Genomic DNA, 19835 nt, shown 5'->3' with positions numbered 1-19835 from the left:
ACCACACATTGATGTTTCTCTCCTTTTTCTCCCTTCCCCTCTCTAAAAATGAATAAATAAAATAAAATGTAAAAAACAAAGAATTTAATAGTAGATGTTATACTGCATATTAATGTCTTCTTAATTTTGTATAAAAAGTAGAATGTACATCACTATTTATATTCAGAGATATATAGCAAAGGAACCTTTGCTATATAAAGAGTAAAGCAAAATAGGTAATCGCTTTCTTCAAATGCTTACTATATGCCTTTTGGTACCCCCTTTCTTAACAGAAGAATCAGAAATATTAAGACCACATGAGAGTTACCATATGCTAAAGGGAACCACCGATGAATTTACATTCATGAAATTTTCAGCCAAAATTCATAATAAAGAGGAGAGTAGATCATTCTAGTTTAAATTGTACTGGAGTTGAGATATAAAATGTTGCTTTTAAACCTCAAAATCCATGGTTTTCTGACTTGAATTGCACAAAACAAGCTTTTAAAATTGGGACTGATATAACATTGCCAACTTTTCATTTTGCCAAAAGAAAATTTAAATTCAAGTATCACTTTCATCATTTTATAAAACAAAGAATTATTTCAACACACCGTACACAAATTAGGAAACAGTTTCAGAATAAAGGGTGGTTCTTTAAATTCAATAAAAACATGTTTCTGAAAAAACTCTCTAAAGTCATCTTTAATACACACCACACTGTCATTTCTAAGAGATGAGAAAAATCTTTTTCAAACCAATTTGCATAAAACTACTGTTTCAGGTAAATAAAAGTGCACGAGCATGCACATGCGCAGTTTAAAGTATTAGGTACTAAATTACAAATTAAAAAAAGCATAGTTCACTTGCAGTTACAAGATATTATATCACTATTTGGGTGGTACAATAATAGCCAACAAAAATACAAGTATTAATTTAGTTATTGTACAGGTTAGTTCAATCATGTGACTTTAGTTTGTATTTAAAGGTTCAAAAAAAGTTTGAAATGCCTTTTTGAACCTATAAAGACTTGGTTGTTAATTGTAAGAAACCACATAATTTTTCTCCTTTCAAATTCTAGACACCTAAGAATATGTCTACTAAATAGGTCAAAATATGTAACCTTACCTAAAGCATACCCAAGGTTTCAACTGTCATAAACCAAGAAATGTGATATACATGAAATAAAATACAATTCTATATTAACTAATATATCATGGAAAATGAAACGAGATCCACACATGGAAGAATTATACAATTTATCAAAAACCTTCAGTAAGATCATAATACATAGGACAATCAAAGCCATTTTAGAAACAAAAAAAATTACAAACTTCTGAAAAGTCATTTTTCTCCAAATTAGAAGTTATACACAGAGTAATGGAGACTCCCTAAGATTTACCATATTTTGCCATGTATAATGCACATTTTTTTTGCCCAAATTTTTGCAGGAAAAATAAGGATGCACATTATATATGGGTAGTACTAATTCCGTACCTACAGAAATGTTTTTAATTCTTTAATTTATTCTTATGCATTAAAAGTGTAACTCTAGAAAGCAATAATTATATCTGTATGCAAAATAATGCCCTGGAATATGATAATCAGTTTTGTTTCTAAATATAAATAAAAGTTGATTAAAAAATTAAAATGAAAGATTTTCTTTTCCTGAAGCTTGGGCCAAAAATGTGGGTGTGTATTTTAACAGCAAAAAATACGGGTCCCTCGCTAAGATCTTTTAGATTTGCCCTCTAACACCTTGCAACCTAAGGAAAACTTCATGTAGAGCCATGTGCATTAAGCTGTAAAAAGGATCATAAAGCTAAATCAGCTCACATAAATTATGACTGATGGCTGAAGTCCACTATGTCAAAGGCCCACTGTATCCTAAACCTAGAGTGGCACATCACCTCCACCTTGAAATTAAAACTTATTTAGAAGGACCTAAGGACCTAAGGGCTGATGCTAACCTTCCCCCTCAGTAGTCAGCAAACATGTTGAGGTGAGATGTGTCCCATCTACAAAGGCTGCTGTGAGATGCTTTAAGGGAAAATCCACTACCTGAACTCTTGAGTCACGGGCCACACACTTCAAGGACATCATCACTTGAGAGCCAACCGAGGCTGGCAAGGCATCATTTTGGAGGCCTCGGCTGGACCTGTGCTGGTCTGCCTGTGCTGGATGTATAGTCATGATCCCTAGTTGCTTCTGTTCGCTCTGAGGTTTCCTTTCTTGAGGCTTTCCAGGACGTTTCTGAGAAAAATCATCCAGGCAAGAAGATACTGCCCCGGAAATATCACTGCTCAATATTTTATCTTGGGACAGGTGTAGTATCCAAAGCAGTCAGGGCTCTATCAGAAGCACTAGAGGCCCAGGCTGTGCCACTCTTGGGGTGGAAAACCGGGGCAGAGCTGGAAGTAATGGAGCCACTCCTCCATTTTCCTGAAAGGGAGGGAAGGGGGAGGGGAGAAAGCAAAACAATCCAGGAGGGTGGGTAGAAACCCACAAACAAACAATGATGGGAACTGGTGCGCGAGAGAATAAACAGTAAAATTCCAAAACCAAAGAAGCTAAGTCTTCTCAATCACATCATGAATATCAAGATAATGCCTTATTATACCCTACACCTTCACTACTAAAAGAAAGCAAAAGTAAAATAAGGAACAGCCCAACAATGCAAAGATGAACAAGAAATCAGAAGAAAAGAGGGAGAGAAAGCCAAGAAAGCCTTTAGTAATTCTGATCCTGTCTAGAAAGGAAATGAGTAATGTCTGTTGTTTAAACAAGAAAAAAAAGTAAACAGTCTCTTGCTGATAGGTAGATTAGCAATTTAAAATGTTGGCTTCCTTAAAAAGGAATGATCAAGAGAACGAAGTCTTGCACCAGGGAGCTTTAGAGAAACAGCCATTAGAAAAGCAACACAAAGTGTTAGACCTAGAAGAAGGAACCTTAAGAGTCCAATTCTGTCAATTTACAGATGAAGAAACAGGTGGAAGTGAGGGGAAGCAATTTGGCCAAAGCAACAAAGTTATGGCAAAGCCAGAGCAGCGCCTAAGATCCAGAGTCCTAATCCGCTACTAGTTTTACTCTGCCAATGCTCTGTTTTCTACTTCTTCACCACTTCTGTTGTAATGAGTGCCTGGGGAAAGCAGCCAGGACTCTATCAGAGCACTTTCAGCACGTTCTAAAAGATGTCTGTATTTCACTGATTTCTAATATATGTACTTACAAATGAACTAATTCAAGCTTTAATTTTTAAAGATTTTTTAAAAGATGTTCTAAACATCATTACTTCAGTATGGTCCATCTCTAAAATGAGCTGACAGGACATTTAACACATGCCCTAAAATCTACTGTTGTACTTTTTAAAAGGTTCTGAAAACACGTTTAAAGAAAACTGCTAAATAAAAAACACATTTTTAGAATGCCAATATACTGTGAATCCATCCAAACATATTTTACAAAATGTTTTTAAAAATTGTGCTCTTATGTTTTCTGCACAATATAGCAGAATTACTTAAAAAAGAATTTCGAAAATGATTATAGGGTTAAATACATGTCCCTTAGAGTTACGAAACAACTATCTGTATAGTACTAAAATACAACAATATATTTAAAAGGTTAATATGCAAAACAATTCAAATGACTACAGCCAAATAATGCTGGATATTTTTTTGTGAGAACAGGGCGGTGAACACATAGTTTGAGGCTTTGTTTTAACAAATGTATCAGAAATAAAAATTAAAAATTTCACAGAATTACTATGGAATTCTGCATCTTCAAAATCTGTATCAGTACTTTTTAATTCTTTTTCTAAAAGATTTTATTTATTTATTTTACAGAGAGGGGAAGGGAAGGAGAAACAGAGGGAGAGAAACAGCAAAGTGAGAGAGAAACATCAATCGGTTGCCTCTTGCACACGCCCTGACCAGGGACCAGGTCCGGAACCCAGGCATGTGCCCTGACTGGGAATCGAACCTGAGACCCTTTTACTTTGCAGAACGACAGCCCACCAACTGAAACACACAGGTAAAGGCATATTTTTTTTAACTCTTCAGTTCAAAATTATTATGTTCATATGAACATTGCTATAAAAATATGACCAAGGCATAATATTCTGTACCCCAAAATGGTGGAATCTGTAAGATAATAATGAAGTCACTAAATAAGCAAAAAGCTAAACAATTTGAAACTTCTTTATTCACATGTCCTATAATGTTTGCAGTTAGTGAAAAACAGCACTGTTTTCTTTTAAGTGAGGACACCAGGAAAATTACTATCAAATGACTTTTTAAAAAATGCATAGGAATATAAAAATGAAAGTTGTGTGATATTAAAACGCCATATTTTATTAACAATTTATATTAAATTACAAAATGTATATTCCTTGATTTTATGCAAAAAAAATCTAAGCCAGTTATAGAGGAAATTTTAACAAGAAATAATTTACTAACATTGACATATATTTAGGAAATTTGATCATATTAAAGAACTAGTTTAATCTTTATACTTAAAAAGTAAAAAGAGGATTTACTTGTGTCAATTTTATTTTTAAATTCCAAAGTTAAAGGAGGCATACATGAATTGAGAAAAATGAAATATTTCTGCCAGCAGATGAAAATCTAAACTCTTGGTTGGGGGTATTTCTTATTTTCTGAAAGTTTGAATATCACTGAGGAACACAGACATGAAAGGAAGGCTGGCTATGATATTCAAACAGTAAGCAGAGAAATCACCACTACTGACCATATTCCCATACTTGCTGAGAATTCTAGCATAAAGAAAGCTAGTGGCAACTGCAAACAGTTTGATATCTACAAATAGATCTTATCTACTGGCTGGATACCAGTTATAGTAGGCCGGCAAAAATAACGCCCCTTTTTTATTATAAAATCTTTTATTACAAAATCATAAGCATATACTTTTGTTACATAAAAATATCACACTCAATCACACCATATGACATTTTAGGTGAAATGTTCAAATTAAAACTGTAATTTATTACACCCATATTATTACCCTACCAACCACACTCAAGCCCACATTACTTCTGCCAGACCCTGCACTTAAATGACTTAAAATACTTAACCTGTGCGATAAAAACAAAGTAAATTGAGAAAGTATTACCGTAAAATTGCAATTTAAAACTCTTACTCAAATATAAAAACCATTCAGTTACTTCATTTAAAATTCTACTTTTGTCTTTTAAGCACATAAAGAACCAAAACAATTCTACTAACCAAACAGGACAACCATAAAAAAATTACTTTAACAGAAAAAAATTATTCCACATTTAGCAAATTAGTACAGAAAATAGATGAAAATATGTATAGAAGGTGAACATTTGGACAAGTGTTTAAAATGGAAATCCAGTGTAAGTCATATGTGGAAGGGACCTGAGATACTCATGCCATTAATCTTTGTTTAAATCAGGTAAACAATCATTAAATATCTTCACTGTATGAACAACATCCAAGAATCATTAACCAGTTCCCAAAATATGCTACATTAAAAGTAGAGTCTTCAGCATCACAATACAAACACCAAGCTAGTAGGAAAAAACAATCATTAGCATATTTTCCAATTTGAAAAGGAAAGTAGTCCCACTATAATTAAGTAAAACTTCTATTAACAAAGGCTGATTTCTTTAAGTAATCTGCATATCAATTTTTTCTTCTACTAAAAAGATTATCTAGCCCTGCTGAAAAAGAAATTTTAAGAAAAACTATGGAGTATTACTAGACACAATTAAGCCTTTTTCAATTATTAAGTAAATATATGTGCGTGCGGGGCAGGGTGGAGTATCCATATAAAAATCTCAGCTTTATAATCAAAATTGATGTTAAAAAATGCTTATTTAGAAAAAATAATCTAGCAATATGTTTTTTCTCTTAAAAGCCCCAGTTTTAAATATTTTTCATACCCTCCAGAAAATACAAAGAATACTACAAAAATAATTACTTTTTCAGAAGGAACGGACTCTTAAGTGATTGTTTTAGTATGCAACCTCTAAAGACAAAGCTTGGTTTAATGACCCTTCACACTAATACTGTTTAACTTGAACACATCTTATCACTAGAATACCATCTTATCACTAAGGCTAATTCAAAGTGCCAGAATTAAAATATAGAACATTATTAGAAATTTTTGGTCAAATTATTCCTATTTATATATAAAACAATAAGAAATCATAATGCATTTTCAATGCCAGCCTAATTGTAACTGCAACCATAGTTTTTAAAAAATGTGAATAAATGTCTTTTCAATGAAAGAATCCATTTAAAACACAATTAACAGGTAATCAAAAGGCAACATTAAAACAATGGCACATTCAAATAACTGACTATAAAATTATGTGTATAATTTAAATAGCTTGCCAAATTGTTTGGTATTAATTATTCTACCTTCCAAAAAGTACCTAAAGGCTAAGCTATAAAATATGGAGTTCTCAGTTATGGAAAATTCAAAAGATAAAGTTAGTCTACTATTTACATTTTTAAAAGGCTCAGACAAAAAAGTAATAAAAGTTAAACTGTCAATCAACCTATAATATGTTGTCATGGTGCATTAAATAAATGCAATTATACAGAAATTTACAAGTTAGACGACTATCTCACAATAGCATACATTTACTATCAAATATGAATGATGCTAGATAATAGTATGCTAAAATAACAGAAACTTATTTACTCACACCTACTACAATATTCAGGACATGGCTAAGTCTTTTTTAATGACCTCAAAAGATATCATAGCTTTAAAGTAGAAAAAAATAACAGTGAAATCTGTTATAAAAATTTCACACAAATATAAGTATATAGATCATATAAAAGTATGGTATATATAATAAACATTTTGGGAATTAAAAAGTATTTACTTCCTCATTTTCAGAAATATCAAAATTTCTTTGGCTACAAAATGGCCTACATATCTCAATTCTTTCAAGTCTCATGAAAAGATGCATTATAATTAAAATCAAATGCTTGACCAAGAAAAAAGTTTTACAGAAATGTATTGCACCCAATTAGTTAAACATTAATAAACTATTTACTGCTCCATAACATCGACACTGAAAATATATTACAATACTGAGAAAGCAAATCATATGAAATTTATACGTATTTTATATGAAATTACACAACTGTGTACAAATTTACACACAAGTACATGTTAGCTACCAAAATACATCCTTACTCAAAAATGTGAGGTTGGTAAAAATAATTCTAAGACTTAATCATGACCTGCAAATTCTAAAAGCTGCTTAATGCATATTCAAATATGCTCAAATACATAGCCTTTAGTAGAACAGTTCAAGAAGGTATTTTTAACCACATCATTAGGTAACTCATGGGTCACAGGTACCTCCTTTGGTATATTGGATATGAAACAAATTATTAATATATATCAGTGATTTTCAACCTTTTTCACCTCATGGCACGCACAAACTAATTACTAAAATTCTGCGGCACAACACAAATAACTTTTTGCTCACCTGACAAAAAATAGCTGTAATTTTGACTCATTCACAAAACACAGCTATTGTTGTATTGGCTGTTTTCACTTTAATTGGGCGTTCTAAGGGAGAAGAGGTCAGTGCCCCTGACTAAATTGCATGTCTTAAAAATTCTTGCAGCACACCAATTGAAAATCGCTGGTATATATTATAAAAGCACATTAAACTGAGTGTAAAGAAAAACATGTTCAAGATAAAATTCAATTCTTCTGAAAAGTACTCAAGAGGGTTTTATTTTTTAATCACAAACTTAAGATAGAATTATGGATACTTTTCAATAAAATACTTTCCAGTTACAGAAAGATGTAATAAAGTTACTTAAAAGATGGAAATGACGTTTATATTTTGACAAGCTCTAACACAAATATAAAATTATCATACCTTAATGACACTCTCATTTGGTGCCTAAATATGAAATGAAAGTTCATCACTCACAATTAAATTAGAATATAGCATGTTTTAAACATTATTAGCCTTTCAATAACATCTGAGGGCACATATTTTACAGGACAACAAATAATATCATAAATAAATGAAGAGGAATTAAAGAAGTTTTTTAAAAGAGAATAAATTTTGAAGTGCTTTCATAATCTCCCTGCGATCATATACTAAAAAATCCTCGATGAATAAAATGTATGTCCTCACTGTTCCATTCTGGACCCTACCCCTATCCCATAAAATAACTCAGTATTTATTTTTAATTAAAAAGTAAGTAGGCAAGCAGCATCTGTTTTTGTATCCATGATTAAGCTCTACTCCAAAGTGCAAAATAAAATTGTTCATTCACCTTAATAAAAATGTTCTGTTAATTAGGAGAATGCTGATCTTTGAAACAGAAAAACCTACCAGCATTCACAAGATATAAAACACAGCAAGAATAACAGCTGTCTCCACAGCCTTTACTAGCTCAAAGTTAATTCATTGCAAAATTATGACACAAAACTCACATGTATATTTTCATGATTTCTTAATATTAAAGCTTATTATTAGGAATAAATGAATGGTTAATATAGTGCTCTTTAGTAAAACCCACCAAGTCTATCACAGATTTTTGGAGCTAAAATTAATCACAGAAAACTTCATCCAACACTTTCATTTTAAGGATCAAAAAATTGTGGCACAGTAGTTAGTTAAGTCACTTGCCCGAGATGACAAAGACAGTTATTAGAAAAGTTAGAACTAGAAGTCAGATATCCCTATCCCCATTATTCCAAAATTCCATCCACTACATCACTCTTGAAGATTATGAGTGTCAGGTATATTGTAGTACAGGGAAAGGTTGGAAAAGAGATGTTAAAAAATTATGGTTATATTCTTTAATGTTTTTTATTCTCCATTGCCTCGCATGTTCTTCTTCTCCCAGCCATCCACTACTTAAATATACCTGTACAGACTACACTGTTTACATTTGCAGCTATTGGTTAAGCCTTATTAAATTAACAATATACTGTCACTCTATTTTTATTAGAAAAATAGTTAAAATCTCTATCAGTCTGGGCACTTTGTAAATTGATTCTAATAGTGATTTCTTGATCTTAAATATCTGAATAATCTCCTTTTTCACACTTTGAACAGGTTTTAATAAATAGGACCACCATACTGAATAACAATTAAAAACAGTAATCAAATATTAAGGAAAGAGATGTCTGTTTTTACCAAGGTATGATTTACTTTCATCAATAAAATAATCTGTCAGAATTAAAACTTTCTCAAAAATCATCAGTTTACATGAACACATAAAACTAACAGTGCTGTAATTATAACACACCCTATGCTAGGTATTAATACATTTACTTTCTCTTAAGGTTTCTGAGTTATAGCCCATTTCCTGGCCTTTCTTTCAAACTTGCAGTGAGTCTTGCTAAAGCAGTCACTCCTGGTTTTTACAACCAGCTTGTGGTTCTGTTGCTGCTGTTTGTGCCCACGCCCAGGGTGTGTTACAACCTTTTTAAAGTCCTTACAGATGGAACCATACCTATTCTCAGGATCATTGTCATCGTCATCATCATCCACTGTGACAGGCACTGATTTAGATAAGGCTTCGTCTCCTTGAAAGGAAAAAGCATACTTAAAATTAGTTTTACATTATCTACACAAGTAAAGCCATGTAAAGTAAAACTGAAAGCCTAAAACTTTAATTAACAAGTAGCAGGTTCTAAACTGTACTCTGGAATCCAAAACATAATTGAAAATACTTTATAAGAAAAGCACATGGAGAACTTAAGAAGTGCCAGTAGTAAAATGATAAAATAAGTTAGATCTTATATATTTCAAAGTTCCTTCCCAGAGTATAAGGCTTTTAAAGCTCATCCTTCAGATAACAAATCTTTATCATTTGTCATCACTTTAACTTAGTTTCTTGATGAAATAAGCTTTGTAGTAATCTTTTAGCTTAAAGCTAACAGATATAATTTTTCCTGTGTCATTGAAGAATAGCAAAATTGCTATCAATATTTTGGTAGTACCAAGTAATTTCAAAATATACTTGTTTTGCATAGTATTAATGAGTAGGATCACACAGATACATTCAAGTACAGTATAACTTATTTTCTTATAAAAAGCAATTTCTATCCTTTGATTATACTCTTAAGACATTAAGACCTGGCTTTTCATTATATGTAAATTATGCCTCAAAAACAAACTTAAATATTGAACTCTTACTAATACTAAATATGCTGAAGTAATTAGGGAGAAATATGCTGATGTTTATTATTTACTTTGAAATGCACCCAAAATTTCAAGAGCATTACACTGAATGAAAAAAAAAGCAAATCTCAAATGGTTACATACTTCATGATTCCATCCCAAAACAATAAAACACAAAAAAATCAGATTAACACTTGCTACAGATTAAGAATGGGGATAAGCAAGGAATCTGTGCATGAGATGTAGCACAAGGGAAACTTGTGGTAAAGGAACAGTTAAATAGCTTGGTTGTGACTTACTAAGCTACAAATGATACAATTTCATAGAACTATACTTATACATACATACGTACACACATACGCACACACACAAATGAGTAAGTGCATGTAAAACTGGTGAATCTGAATAAATCTTCCATTTTCTGGTTTTGACACTGTACTATAGTTACACAAGATGTTACCATTAGAAGCTGAATGTAGGATATCCAAGATCCCCCCCCCCAATTTTTTTGTAGCTAAATCCTGTGAATTTGTAATTATTTCAAAATAAACAGTTAAAAAGTCAAAAACTTTTAGTTATGTTTATGGGTAGATAGGAGGATATATAGATATATTAAAAAACAGTACTCTACATACGCAAATACTCTACAATGTTAATGAAATTTTCTGCATATTGAAATTTTTCATAATGTTCGAAGAAAATGTTGGACAGAAAAATCCATAAATACAGAAGCTACATGTTCAGAATAGAAATACACTAACAATATACAGGCAAAAATAAATCTCACAATATCCTAGCAAACTCATACCTCATTCAAACAGACCAATCTTCAAATATAATATTGCCACTAATATTACTGATTATTATACCTTTCAAAATTTGACCTATCCTTCAAAATTTTTGTGTTCAAATGCTACCTATTATTTTAAGTCTTTCTCCAATAGTTACATTAAGTGGCTCATTTGCTACTTATCACAAAGCCCCATTTTGCTATTACAACTTTCTTCTGGTATTCTTTTAAAAAAAAGATTTATCTATGTCTGCCTTGCTCATTAGACTGCAACCTCCTAGGATTGTGTTCATTTTTAATTTATTGATTTGAGAGAGACATTGATTTGTTGTCCCACTTATTTATGCATTTATTGGTTGATTCTTCTATGTGCCCTGACCAAGAATTGAACTCACAATCTTGGCATATTGGAGATGCTGCTCTAAGCAACTGAGCAACCCGGCCAGGGCCTTAGGGCTGTTTTCTTAATCTTGGTTGCTTATGCCATTCCCAAACCCCAATTTCTTTTTTTTAAATAATGAATTTTTATTTTTGTAAAACAAATCTGAGTTTCAAAAAGGCAAGTGTAAATATGCTGAGATAAAACACATGATATTCATATACTCAGTATGAAATACATGGAATATCTGTATACAGATTCTTGCCTTCACAACTGGAAATAGTAATCAGTAACACTGATTTCCAGCAAATTAAGTTATATAAACTACAGTTCAGTTTATAAAGAAATAATTTTATTCCCTCTACAAACCCCAATTTCTAAGAAAATGTTGTACCACGTAATAGGATACCCAATTACCACTGAATAAATTGGAATCCTCTAAATTGATGAGAGCAGGGAAGGCTTTTTAAGAGCTCATAAAAATTGTCACCTAAACGAAGCTGGACATATTAGGGGAATAAATTTAACTTGCTTATATACACCTGAAAGCAAATTCTTAAGGAATGCCACTTTTATCATTGGCTTAGACCCAAACTTATCTTGAAAAACAGTACTTTTTATATAATATTTTCAATGCCCTTCATATTCTTTTCTACTTAAGTATTTCTATTGACAAAATCCAATTTTGAGATGTGTTAACTCCCCAGCAAATTTATCTTCTTTTTTTCATCTAACATAATGAGTCCCGAGAAATATACAGGGTGAACAAAATCAGAACAAGGCTTGTTGTACCAAACAGTAGTTGAGAAACTGGCATATGCTGAAGTGCTGAATTCTCAAGGATTCCCCAAATATATATATCTATATATATATATGAGAAAGGGTTCACCTCCCCATCAGCATATTGGTCCTTCGGAATGAAGTAACGTAAGTCAAAATAAAACACAGTGATCTAGACTAGTGCTGAGTTAAGAAACTATGGGGAAATGCACCCTCTGAGTATTTGCCATATGTTGCCGTCTCTTCTTAAGATCTGATGAACACATATTACATATTACACTAGGTAATAAGAGTTCCAAACATGTGTCATATCAAATTAGACTTGGGGAAATTAAAATTAGTATTTGAAATCAAACATGTTCATTTCACTAGGGAAGCTGTTTAATCATGGAAATCAGTTTTCCAAAGTTTAAGATTAGCTCAATAGCCTGGAATTTGCTTATGAGAATACTCCATGTAACTAATTACAATTTATTCTTACACTGCAATCCTTAGTAAGTTTTCTCAACTAACCTGATAAAAACAACACAGAACTGATATCAAAGTAAATGTAAGATTGTGTTTTCTTAATTCCTACTGAATTTACTAGGGTGACATTGGTTGATAAAATTATATAGGCTTCAGGCGTCCAATTCTATAATGCATCATCTATACATTACGTTGTGTGCTCACCACCCCAAGTCGTCTCCTTCCATCACGACTTAACCACCCTACACCCTCATCTACCTCCCCCACCACCCTTTCCCTCTGGTAATCGCCATGCTGTTGTCTGTGTCCATGAGTTTGTTTTCCTTAATCCCTCCACGGTTTCCACCCAGACATCCAAGACCCCTCCCATCTAACAGCTGTCAGTCTGTTTTGTGCAGTTATTAATCTGTTTCCATTTTGTTACTTTACTTTATTCATTAGATTCCACATATAAGTGAAATCATATGGTACTTGTCTTTCTCTGACTGGCATATTTCACTTAGCATAATGTTCTCCAGGTCCATCCATGCAGTCACAAAAGGTAAGCGTTCCCTCATTATTATGGCTGAGCAGTATTCCATTGTGTAAATGGACCACAGCTTTTTTTATCCACTCCTCTACTGATGGGCACTTAGGGCTGCTTCCAAATCTTGGCTGTTGTATATAATGCTGCATTACGAGACTGCGTTTTGAATGCAAGTCCACAATCTCTTATACACAATTCTGGAATCCAAAAAGCTCTCAAAACTTAAAAAGTTACATAAAGCGGTGCCAAATCATTTGGCAGCAAAACTAAATCCGAACTGTTTATTCTTCTAAGTGTGAATGGTCTGATGTTTTGCTGCAGAAACACTAGTGTGTTTGATAATATGCTGCCTCTGGCCTATTGCAGGTATTACAAAATATATGGTAACTACTCTATATTATCTTTCTGAACACCAAAGAGTTGAAAATTCTGAAACACAGTAGGCTAGAGAATTTCAAGAAGTGTGGACCGGTAGTAACCACACAGGCCGAGCTCCATCTAGGCATGTGATATAAGAGTATTAAACTGAATATACCATGCATATCATACTTGGTTTTCAAATCAACTCATTAGATAAGCACTCTGTAAAAGAACGTAAAGTTTTATTATAAGACGAGACTCAAGTTAATTCCCCTAAAATCCAACTGGAATAAATGACAAATCCTAGCATAAAAAAAGAAAAGAAAACTTTTAAACATTCAGCTTGTGCTAGGAACACTGTTCATTGTAAGTAAGGTCTACTTTATAAAAAATGTTAAAATAAATTTCAAGTTTCCCTGGTTAACTGACAGGTTTTACTGACAAAAAAAAAAGACAATGACAAGATGACATTTATTATACAACTGATTTGAAAGAACTGCAATAATGATAAAAGTTATTTTTAATAAGTATTGGGGTGAAGGGTGAAGTATCACTGACGAGTTGACCCAAATCCTAACTGTCAAAGTGCTCTACCTCTTCAGGGGAAGGGTGATAAATCTACTCTTTAAATTTCTTTCTTCCTTTATGTTGTCGTTAATACTAAAGACAGAAATACCTGTTAATGTCATTAGAAAAAAATTGATGAAAAGATGTGCAACAGGTTTCAATGAAGTAAATTTAATCTTTTCAGAAGACTTAATGGAACACAAAGTTACTCTGCCCAACTAAAAAAGTCATATGTATCATAAAACAGTTAACTTTCACACACCACATTGCACTGGTACCAAGCACTTAACACCATCATATTACTAAATACCTGTGGAACGACTGGCACCAGTCTGATTTTCCTCCATAAAGTACTAGTATTCATTACTTCACAGAAAATCCTTAAAAACTTATTTAAAAATTGTGTTATTTACCCAACAAACTTGGTATACCCGATACATAATATTAATAATGTTTGAAATAATTCCCAATGATGACATGAAAATAAATGGAGAAAGGCTTTCTGGTAAATCTGTGAAGAATTTTTAAATGGTCTTTTCCCAAACAGTAACCCTGCATTTGAATGGCTTCAGGGGAAAATTAAATAATGTAGTTATTCAAAAGAGGATAAGTACAAATTACACATCTTTAAATTTATTTTTGCATACCTGAAGATTGACAAAATCCAGAATGTGAAGAAAGCACTAAATTTTCGGTCACAGGCTTAATTTTCTGCTCATCACTGCTGCCCTCGCCTACAGAATTCTGATCATCATCTCCTATATCAGAAGAAGATGAGGAAGTAATTTCAGCTTGCTTCCTTTTAGTGCTTGTTCTGAGGGAGTTTCTCATTTTCTCCTTGACGCTGCCGGCCTTCTTTTTAGCTGAAGTTCTTTGCTTCTTCAGCTTTTTATTATCTTCAGAACTTTCCTCAGCATCTGAAGATGATGAGCCACATTGTACTTCCTTGGTATTTCTCTTGGAACTTAAATTTCGTCTTTCCCTCAATTCTATTCTTTTCAGTTTCTTATCAGAAGAAGGACAACCATCTTCTTTCATGGAATATTTCTCAGTGTCAGATGATGAACAATCCTGTCTCTTCCTTGAACTCTTTTCAGGCAAGTTGCACCTTTTCTTCTCTCTCCCAGACGCCACATTCTTACTCCTTTTTTCTTCTGAGGAACCGCGGCCATCTCTTTTCCCATGTAACTTCTCAGCACTATCAGATAATTCCTCCTTCCTGTTAGAAGTTTTATCTTTTATTTTTTTACTTTTCTTCTCCCCATTGGTTGTGCCATTCTTAGTTTGTTTTATGCCTTCAAGAAAACGACAAATTTCTTCTCCCTCAGGTAATTTCTCCATGCCGTCAGATGATGATTCATACAGTTGCTCCATCTTAATTACTTTTTTCTTCAAGTGCGTAGTTTTCTTGGCTTTTTCTTCAGTTCCCTTTTTGCTCTGCTTTTTATCGTCATCAGAGGAGTCATCGCTGTGATCTTTCTTTGAGAACTTCTCAGCAATGTCAGATAAGCTACCCTGTACTTTCTTACAGGCTTTGGTTTTCAGATGTTTGCTCTTTGCTTTAATTTCAGCAACCTTGTTGTCTTCTGGAGAACTACAAGTCTCCTCTTTCCCAGAGGGCGGCTTATCAGCAGCATCAGAGAAAAGACCTGCCTGCTGCTTCTTAGAGACTCTCTCTCTTATTTCCAAGATGGACTTGTCATTATCAACTGTGCCTTCTGGTGAAGAAAAACTGTCTCTCTCTTGTTTCCGTTCAGCCTCACCCGATAATCCCCTTTGTGCAGCCTTCAAACTTCGCTGTCCTGGAATATCTAATCTTTTTTTGCTGTGTTTTTCATCTTCAGAAGAATCATAATCTTTTTTACTTGGAACTCTTTTTTTGGATGTTCTAGCAGCCCCAATTTTACTCATGCTCTTTATCTCTTTTTCTAAATCTGAATCATAATTGGAAGATTCAGACTGGTTTTCTCGTTTCTTTTTAGAAATTATACACCTTTTCACTGATTTGCCTTTTTTAGTATCAAAATCTGAGCCAGAAGTAGAACTTTTTCGTTTTCTTTTTCCTTTATCATCCTTCCCTGTTTGAGTCTTTAAATCATACAAAGTCTTTTCGTGATTTGTATGAGTTTCATTAATGTCAGTATCTGAAGAAGAACTGTGACTTAATCTGGAGACCTCTTTGAGGACTGCTAGCATGTCATCAGAATCTGAATTTTGATCCACAATCTCTGGCTGCTTGGATTTAGACAATTTATTCATTTTAGGATTATCTATAATACTGTCAGAAGAATTCCGCTTATCTTTTTTTCTCATTGGACCTGACAGCTTTTGTTTATCCTTAAGTGTTTCATTACTTTCTTCATCTGAATTAGATGTCGCAGGATTGGTTTCTGTCTGTCGCCTCAAGGGTGTAGTCTTTACACGTGGGGATCTTCGCAGGTCAGATTCTTCGGAAGGTAGTAACACTTCACATTCAAGCAAAAGCGCATTATCATTTTTCTCCTGCCCAAGTTCACAGTTCTCTGGCTTGGGGCTCAGACCAGAACTTTTATAGCCATCTTTCTCTTGCAGAACTTCCTGACAATCAGCACCTTTAACTGGGGAATTAGAAAGGGAGACAGGGGTAAGTTTAACATATAATTCTTTTGTTACTTTAGCTGTAGTTTTTGATTTAATACCTCCTTTGTTGTCTTTTGAAGTAGTATTGAGTTTTAAAGAAGAACTCTCCAGTTCTTGCTCAGTGAAACTGTTGCCATCTCCCTGATGATCAGCCGAACTCTGAACTTCCATAGCAGTCTCGAGATTCTCAAAAATATCTTCCGGAACTGAGGAGGGAACAGATACAATATCCATGTCTAAGTCTTCAGAAGTGTTAGCAGGCTCATACTGAGGTTCTTCTTTTTTATCAGATCTCTCATGTTCACCACTGGCATTCTTCTTTGCTCTTTGTTCCTCTACTGGAATACTTTGATGCATGTGCTCACTATCTACCTGCTTTCTTGACAGTTTAGCTTCTGACTTTGATATATCCTTCCTTTCCAAAACACAGAATTTCTCTCCTTTTCGTACTTTAGTTTCAGATTTAGAATCTATGACTTTATGTTCTTTGGTATTTTTCTCTTTGTTTACAGCATCAAAACCTCGAATCTCTGAATTCAAATCTTCCTCCAATGCAAGATGAGCTTTCCTGATATCAGCCAACACAGACTTAAAAGCCTTAAGCTGACGTAACTTTGTAGCAGAATCAATTTCTGAATTATCTGTTGCCTGCTTCAAAAACTTAACGTAACTAGAGTTCATGTTGGCTGTGGTCTCAATCAGTTTTTTTGCCTTCTTAATCATCTCTTTGGGCACAATTAGTGCTGAATAAGAGTAGGTTACAGAACCAGAACATGAATCATCTAATTTCTTCTCTTCTCCATTACAATTTGAACTATTTTTCTTTGGAGAAAATCTGGGTGTATGGTCATATACTTTATTATTCTTTTCATTGTCAACTTTTATTTTCTTCTTATTCTGTTGCAACAACTGTTCTAAATTTTCAAATACGCTGTTACATGCAGTAACCAAGTCCAACAAAGGCTCCGGGTGACAAATGTAGCAATACCATTGGTTGTTTTCATCCATTATGGTAGACAGCTCCTTTCGGCCAAGGTTGCGCAGAATGCATTTCTTACAGAAGGCGTTGTGGCAAAAATCACAACAAATCAAGTTTCCACCTTCTGCACACCATCTGAAATTATTTAAAAATTAAAATATTATTCCCAAATGAAACTCATTTTAAACCTTTCTATTATTAAAATAATTTCCATTTCCCTGCAAGCAACTTTAATAGTAAAGCAATTTAGGTCATATGTTTAGTCTTTATTAGAAACTTACAACAGACATAAACCTAAGGCTTTGTGGGAAGGAACAATCTAGTACGAAAGACATCAATGATAACACAATAAAAAAACAGATCTGATAACAGATTATATAAGAATTCCTCCGTCCAAAACAGTAAACAACACTGAATTTTAGTTACTCATGATGTAATAATACCTACCTACATTGTTCATCCATTCCATCTGAGTCACGGCTAATATCATCACTCATGTAATATTTAAAGCAATTCTATTAAAAGAAAAGGGGAAGAGATAATGTTACTCAAAACTGGTAACATTCATAAAGAACAAAAACTTTATCTTTTAAGTCACTAATGAATAAAGGGAATATGTGTGTATGATTGTGTGTGTGTGTGTGTGTGTGTGTTTATTTCAGACAATCAAAGCAAAACACTCAATATGAACTACTCAATACTAGAACTCAGATCCAGGAATGGCTCAAGAAATGAATTCGTTGACATTGATTTCAGTATCATCAAGCCCACTATTCTGTATATAAAAATATTCTAAAAGATTTCGGTCAAGCAAATTTCCGATCTCACATGACTAGCTACTAAAGCTCTCTATAAAAATGTATTAGATGTTAAGAGACAGTTTGTTTGTTTCAATGTCTGGGTCACCGTGAGTGCTGCTGCAATGAACATAGGGGTGCATGTATCTCTGCAAATTAATATTTTCAAATTATTTGGGTAGATACCCAGAAGAGGGATTCCTGGGTATCCCTCTTCTGGGTATTCTTTTAATTTTTTGAGGAAACTTCATACTGTTTTCCATTGTAGTTATACCAGTTTACATTCCCACCAGCACTGAATGAGGGTTCCTTTTACTCCACAATCTCTCCCAACACTTGTGATTAATTGTCTTGTTGAGACTAGACATTCTAACAGGTGTGAGGTGGTATCTCACTGCAGTTTTGATCTGCAGTTCTGATTTAGAGTTTTCAGTTGTAGTTTTAATAGACTGGATAAAGAAGATGTGGTACATATATACAATGGAATACTACTCAGCCATAAGATGAAATACTGACATTTGCAACAACATGGATGCATCTTGAGAATATCATGGTAAGCGAAGTCAGATGGAAAAAGTCAAGAACCATATGATTTCACTCATGTGGGACATAAAATTGAAAGCAACAAATGAACAAACAAGAAAACAAATAAAAACTCACAGACACAGACAACATATGGTGGTTACTAGAGGGAAGGTAAGTGAGGGTAATAAAGAGTAAAGGTACATGGTAAAGGAAAAAGATTTGGTTTTGGGTGGCTGGTATACAATGCAATATACAGATATGTACACAGAATTGCACACTTGAAACCTACATAATTTTATTAACCAATGTCAGCCCAATAAAGTTAATTAAAAAAATAATAAAATCTATCAGGAAAAAATGTATTACACATTGTTACTACATAATAAATTTAACAGTCATCATTTATATAAACAGCTACTATGGGTACAGCTTAGCAACGTTAGTCTACATTAACATACATTATCTTTCAGTCTCAAAATATCTATCATGCAAGATAGAAGGTATTACGCCCGATTTGAGAATAAAAGCTAAGGTTCATCAATATGTAACTAAATGTGCTAAAATGATACCACTAGTAAGAGGTAAAGACAGTATTCAAATCCAAGTCTGATTGACACTAAATTCCTTTTACTGGGATTGAATAAAGAGAAGGTCCCATATCCAGTCGTGAAAACTATTACTGAAATGGGCTAGGCTCAACAGACTGGCCCTTGGGAGAATAATCAATCGCATATATAAAAGAGAATTGGAATGTACATTAGAAATCCAGCGATGTGAAATTCACATGTCAAAATTTAAAACTAGAGGCTATAACATGTACCCAGTATAGGCTCCTGGCTGTACTGAATTCAAGGAAAGAAGAGACACAAATTGCCAAGAAAAGAAGAAAAATTTACTACATTTAAGT

At 33.3% G+C, this 19835-nt stretch overlaps 1 protein-coding gene across 3 annotated transcripts in view; it reads right to left on the bottom strand.

Annotated features, from left to right (window-relative positions):
• ATRX (ATRX chromatin remodeler) overlaps nt 1-19835 on the bottom strand; it is a 193496-nt gene that overhangs the window by 110245 nt on the left and 63416 nt on the right. For all 3 annotated transcript variants that reach the window (XM_054566663.1, XM_054566664.1, XM_054566665.1), the window contains 3 exons: nt 18054-18121; nt 14656-17741; nt 9468-9540 (listed from right to left, as the gene is read on the bottom strand). In XM_054566663.1, coding sequence (XP_054422638.1) covers nt 9468-9540; nt 14656-17741; nt 18054-18121 — 3227 coding nt within the window. The remainder of the gene's footprint in view (nt 1-9467; nt 9541-14655; nt 17742-18053; nt 18122-19835) is intronic.

The sequence above is a fragment of the Pteronotus mesoamericanus genome, unplaced genomic scaffold (genome assembly GCF_021234165.1).
Source record: "Pteronotus mesoamericanus isolate MK-2021 breed Mesoamerican mustached bat unplaced genomic scaffold, CSHL_Meso_final contig_177, whole genome shotgun sequence".
NCBI lineage: Eukaryota > Metazoa > Chordata > Mammalia > Chiroptera > Mormoopidae > Pteronotus > Pteronotus mesoamericanus.
This window is presented reverse-complemented; position numbering and strand designations above follow the sequence as displayed.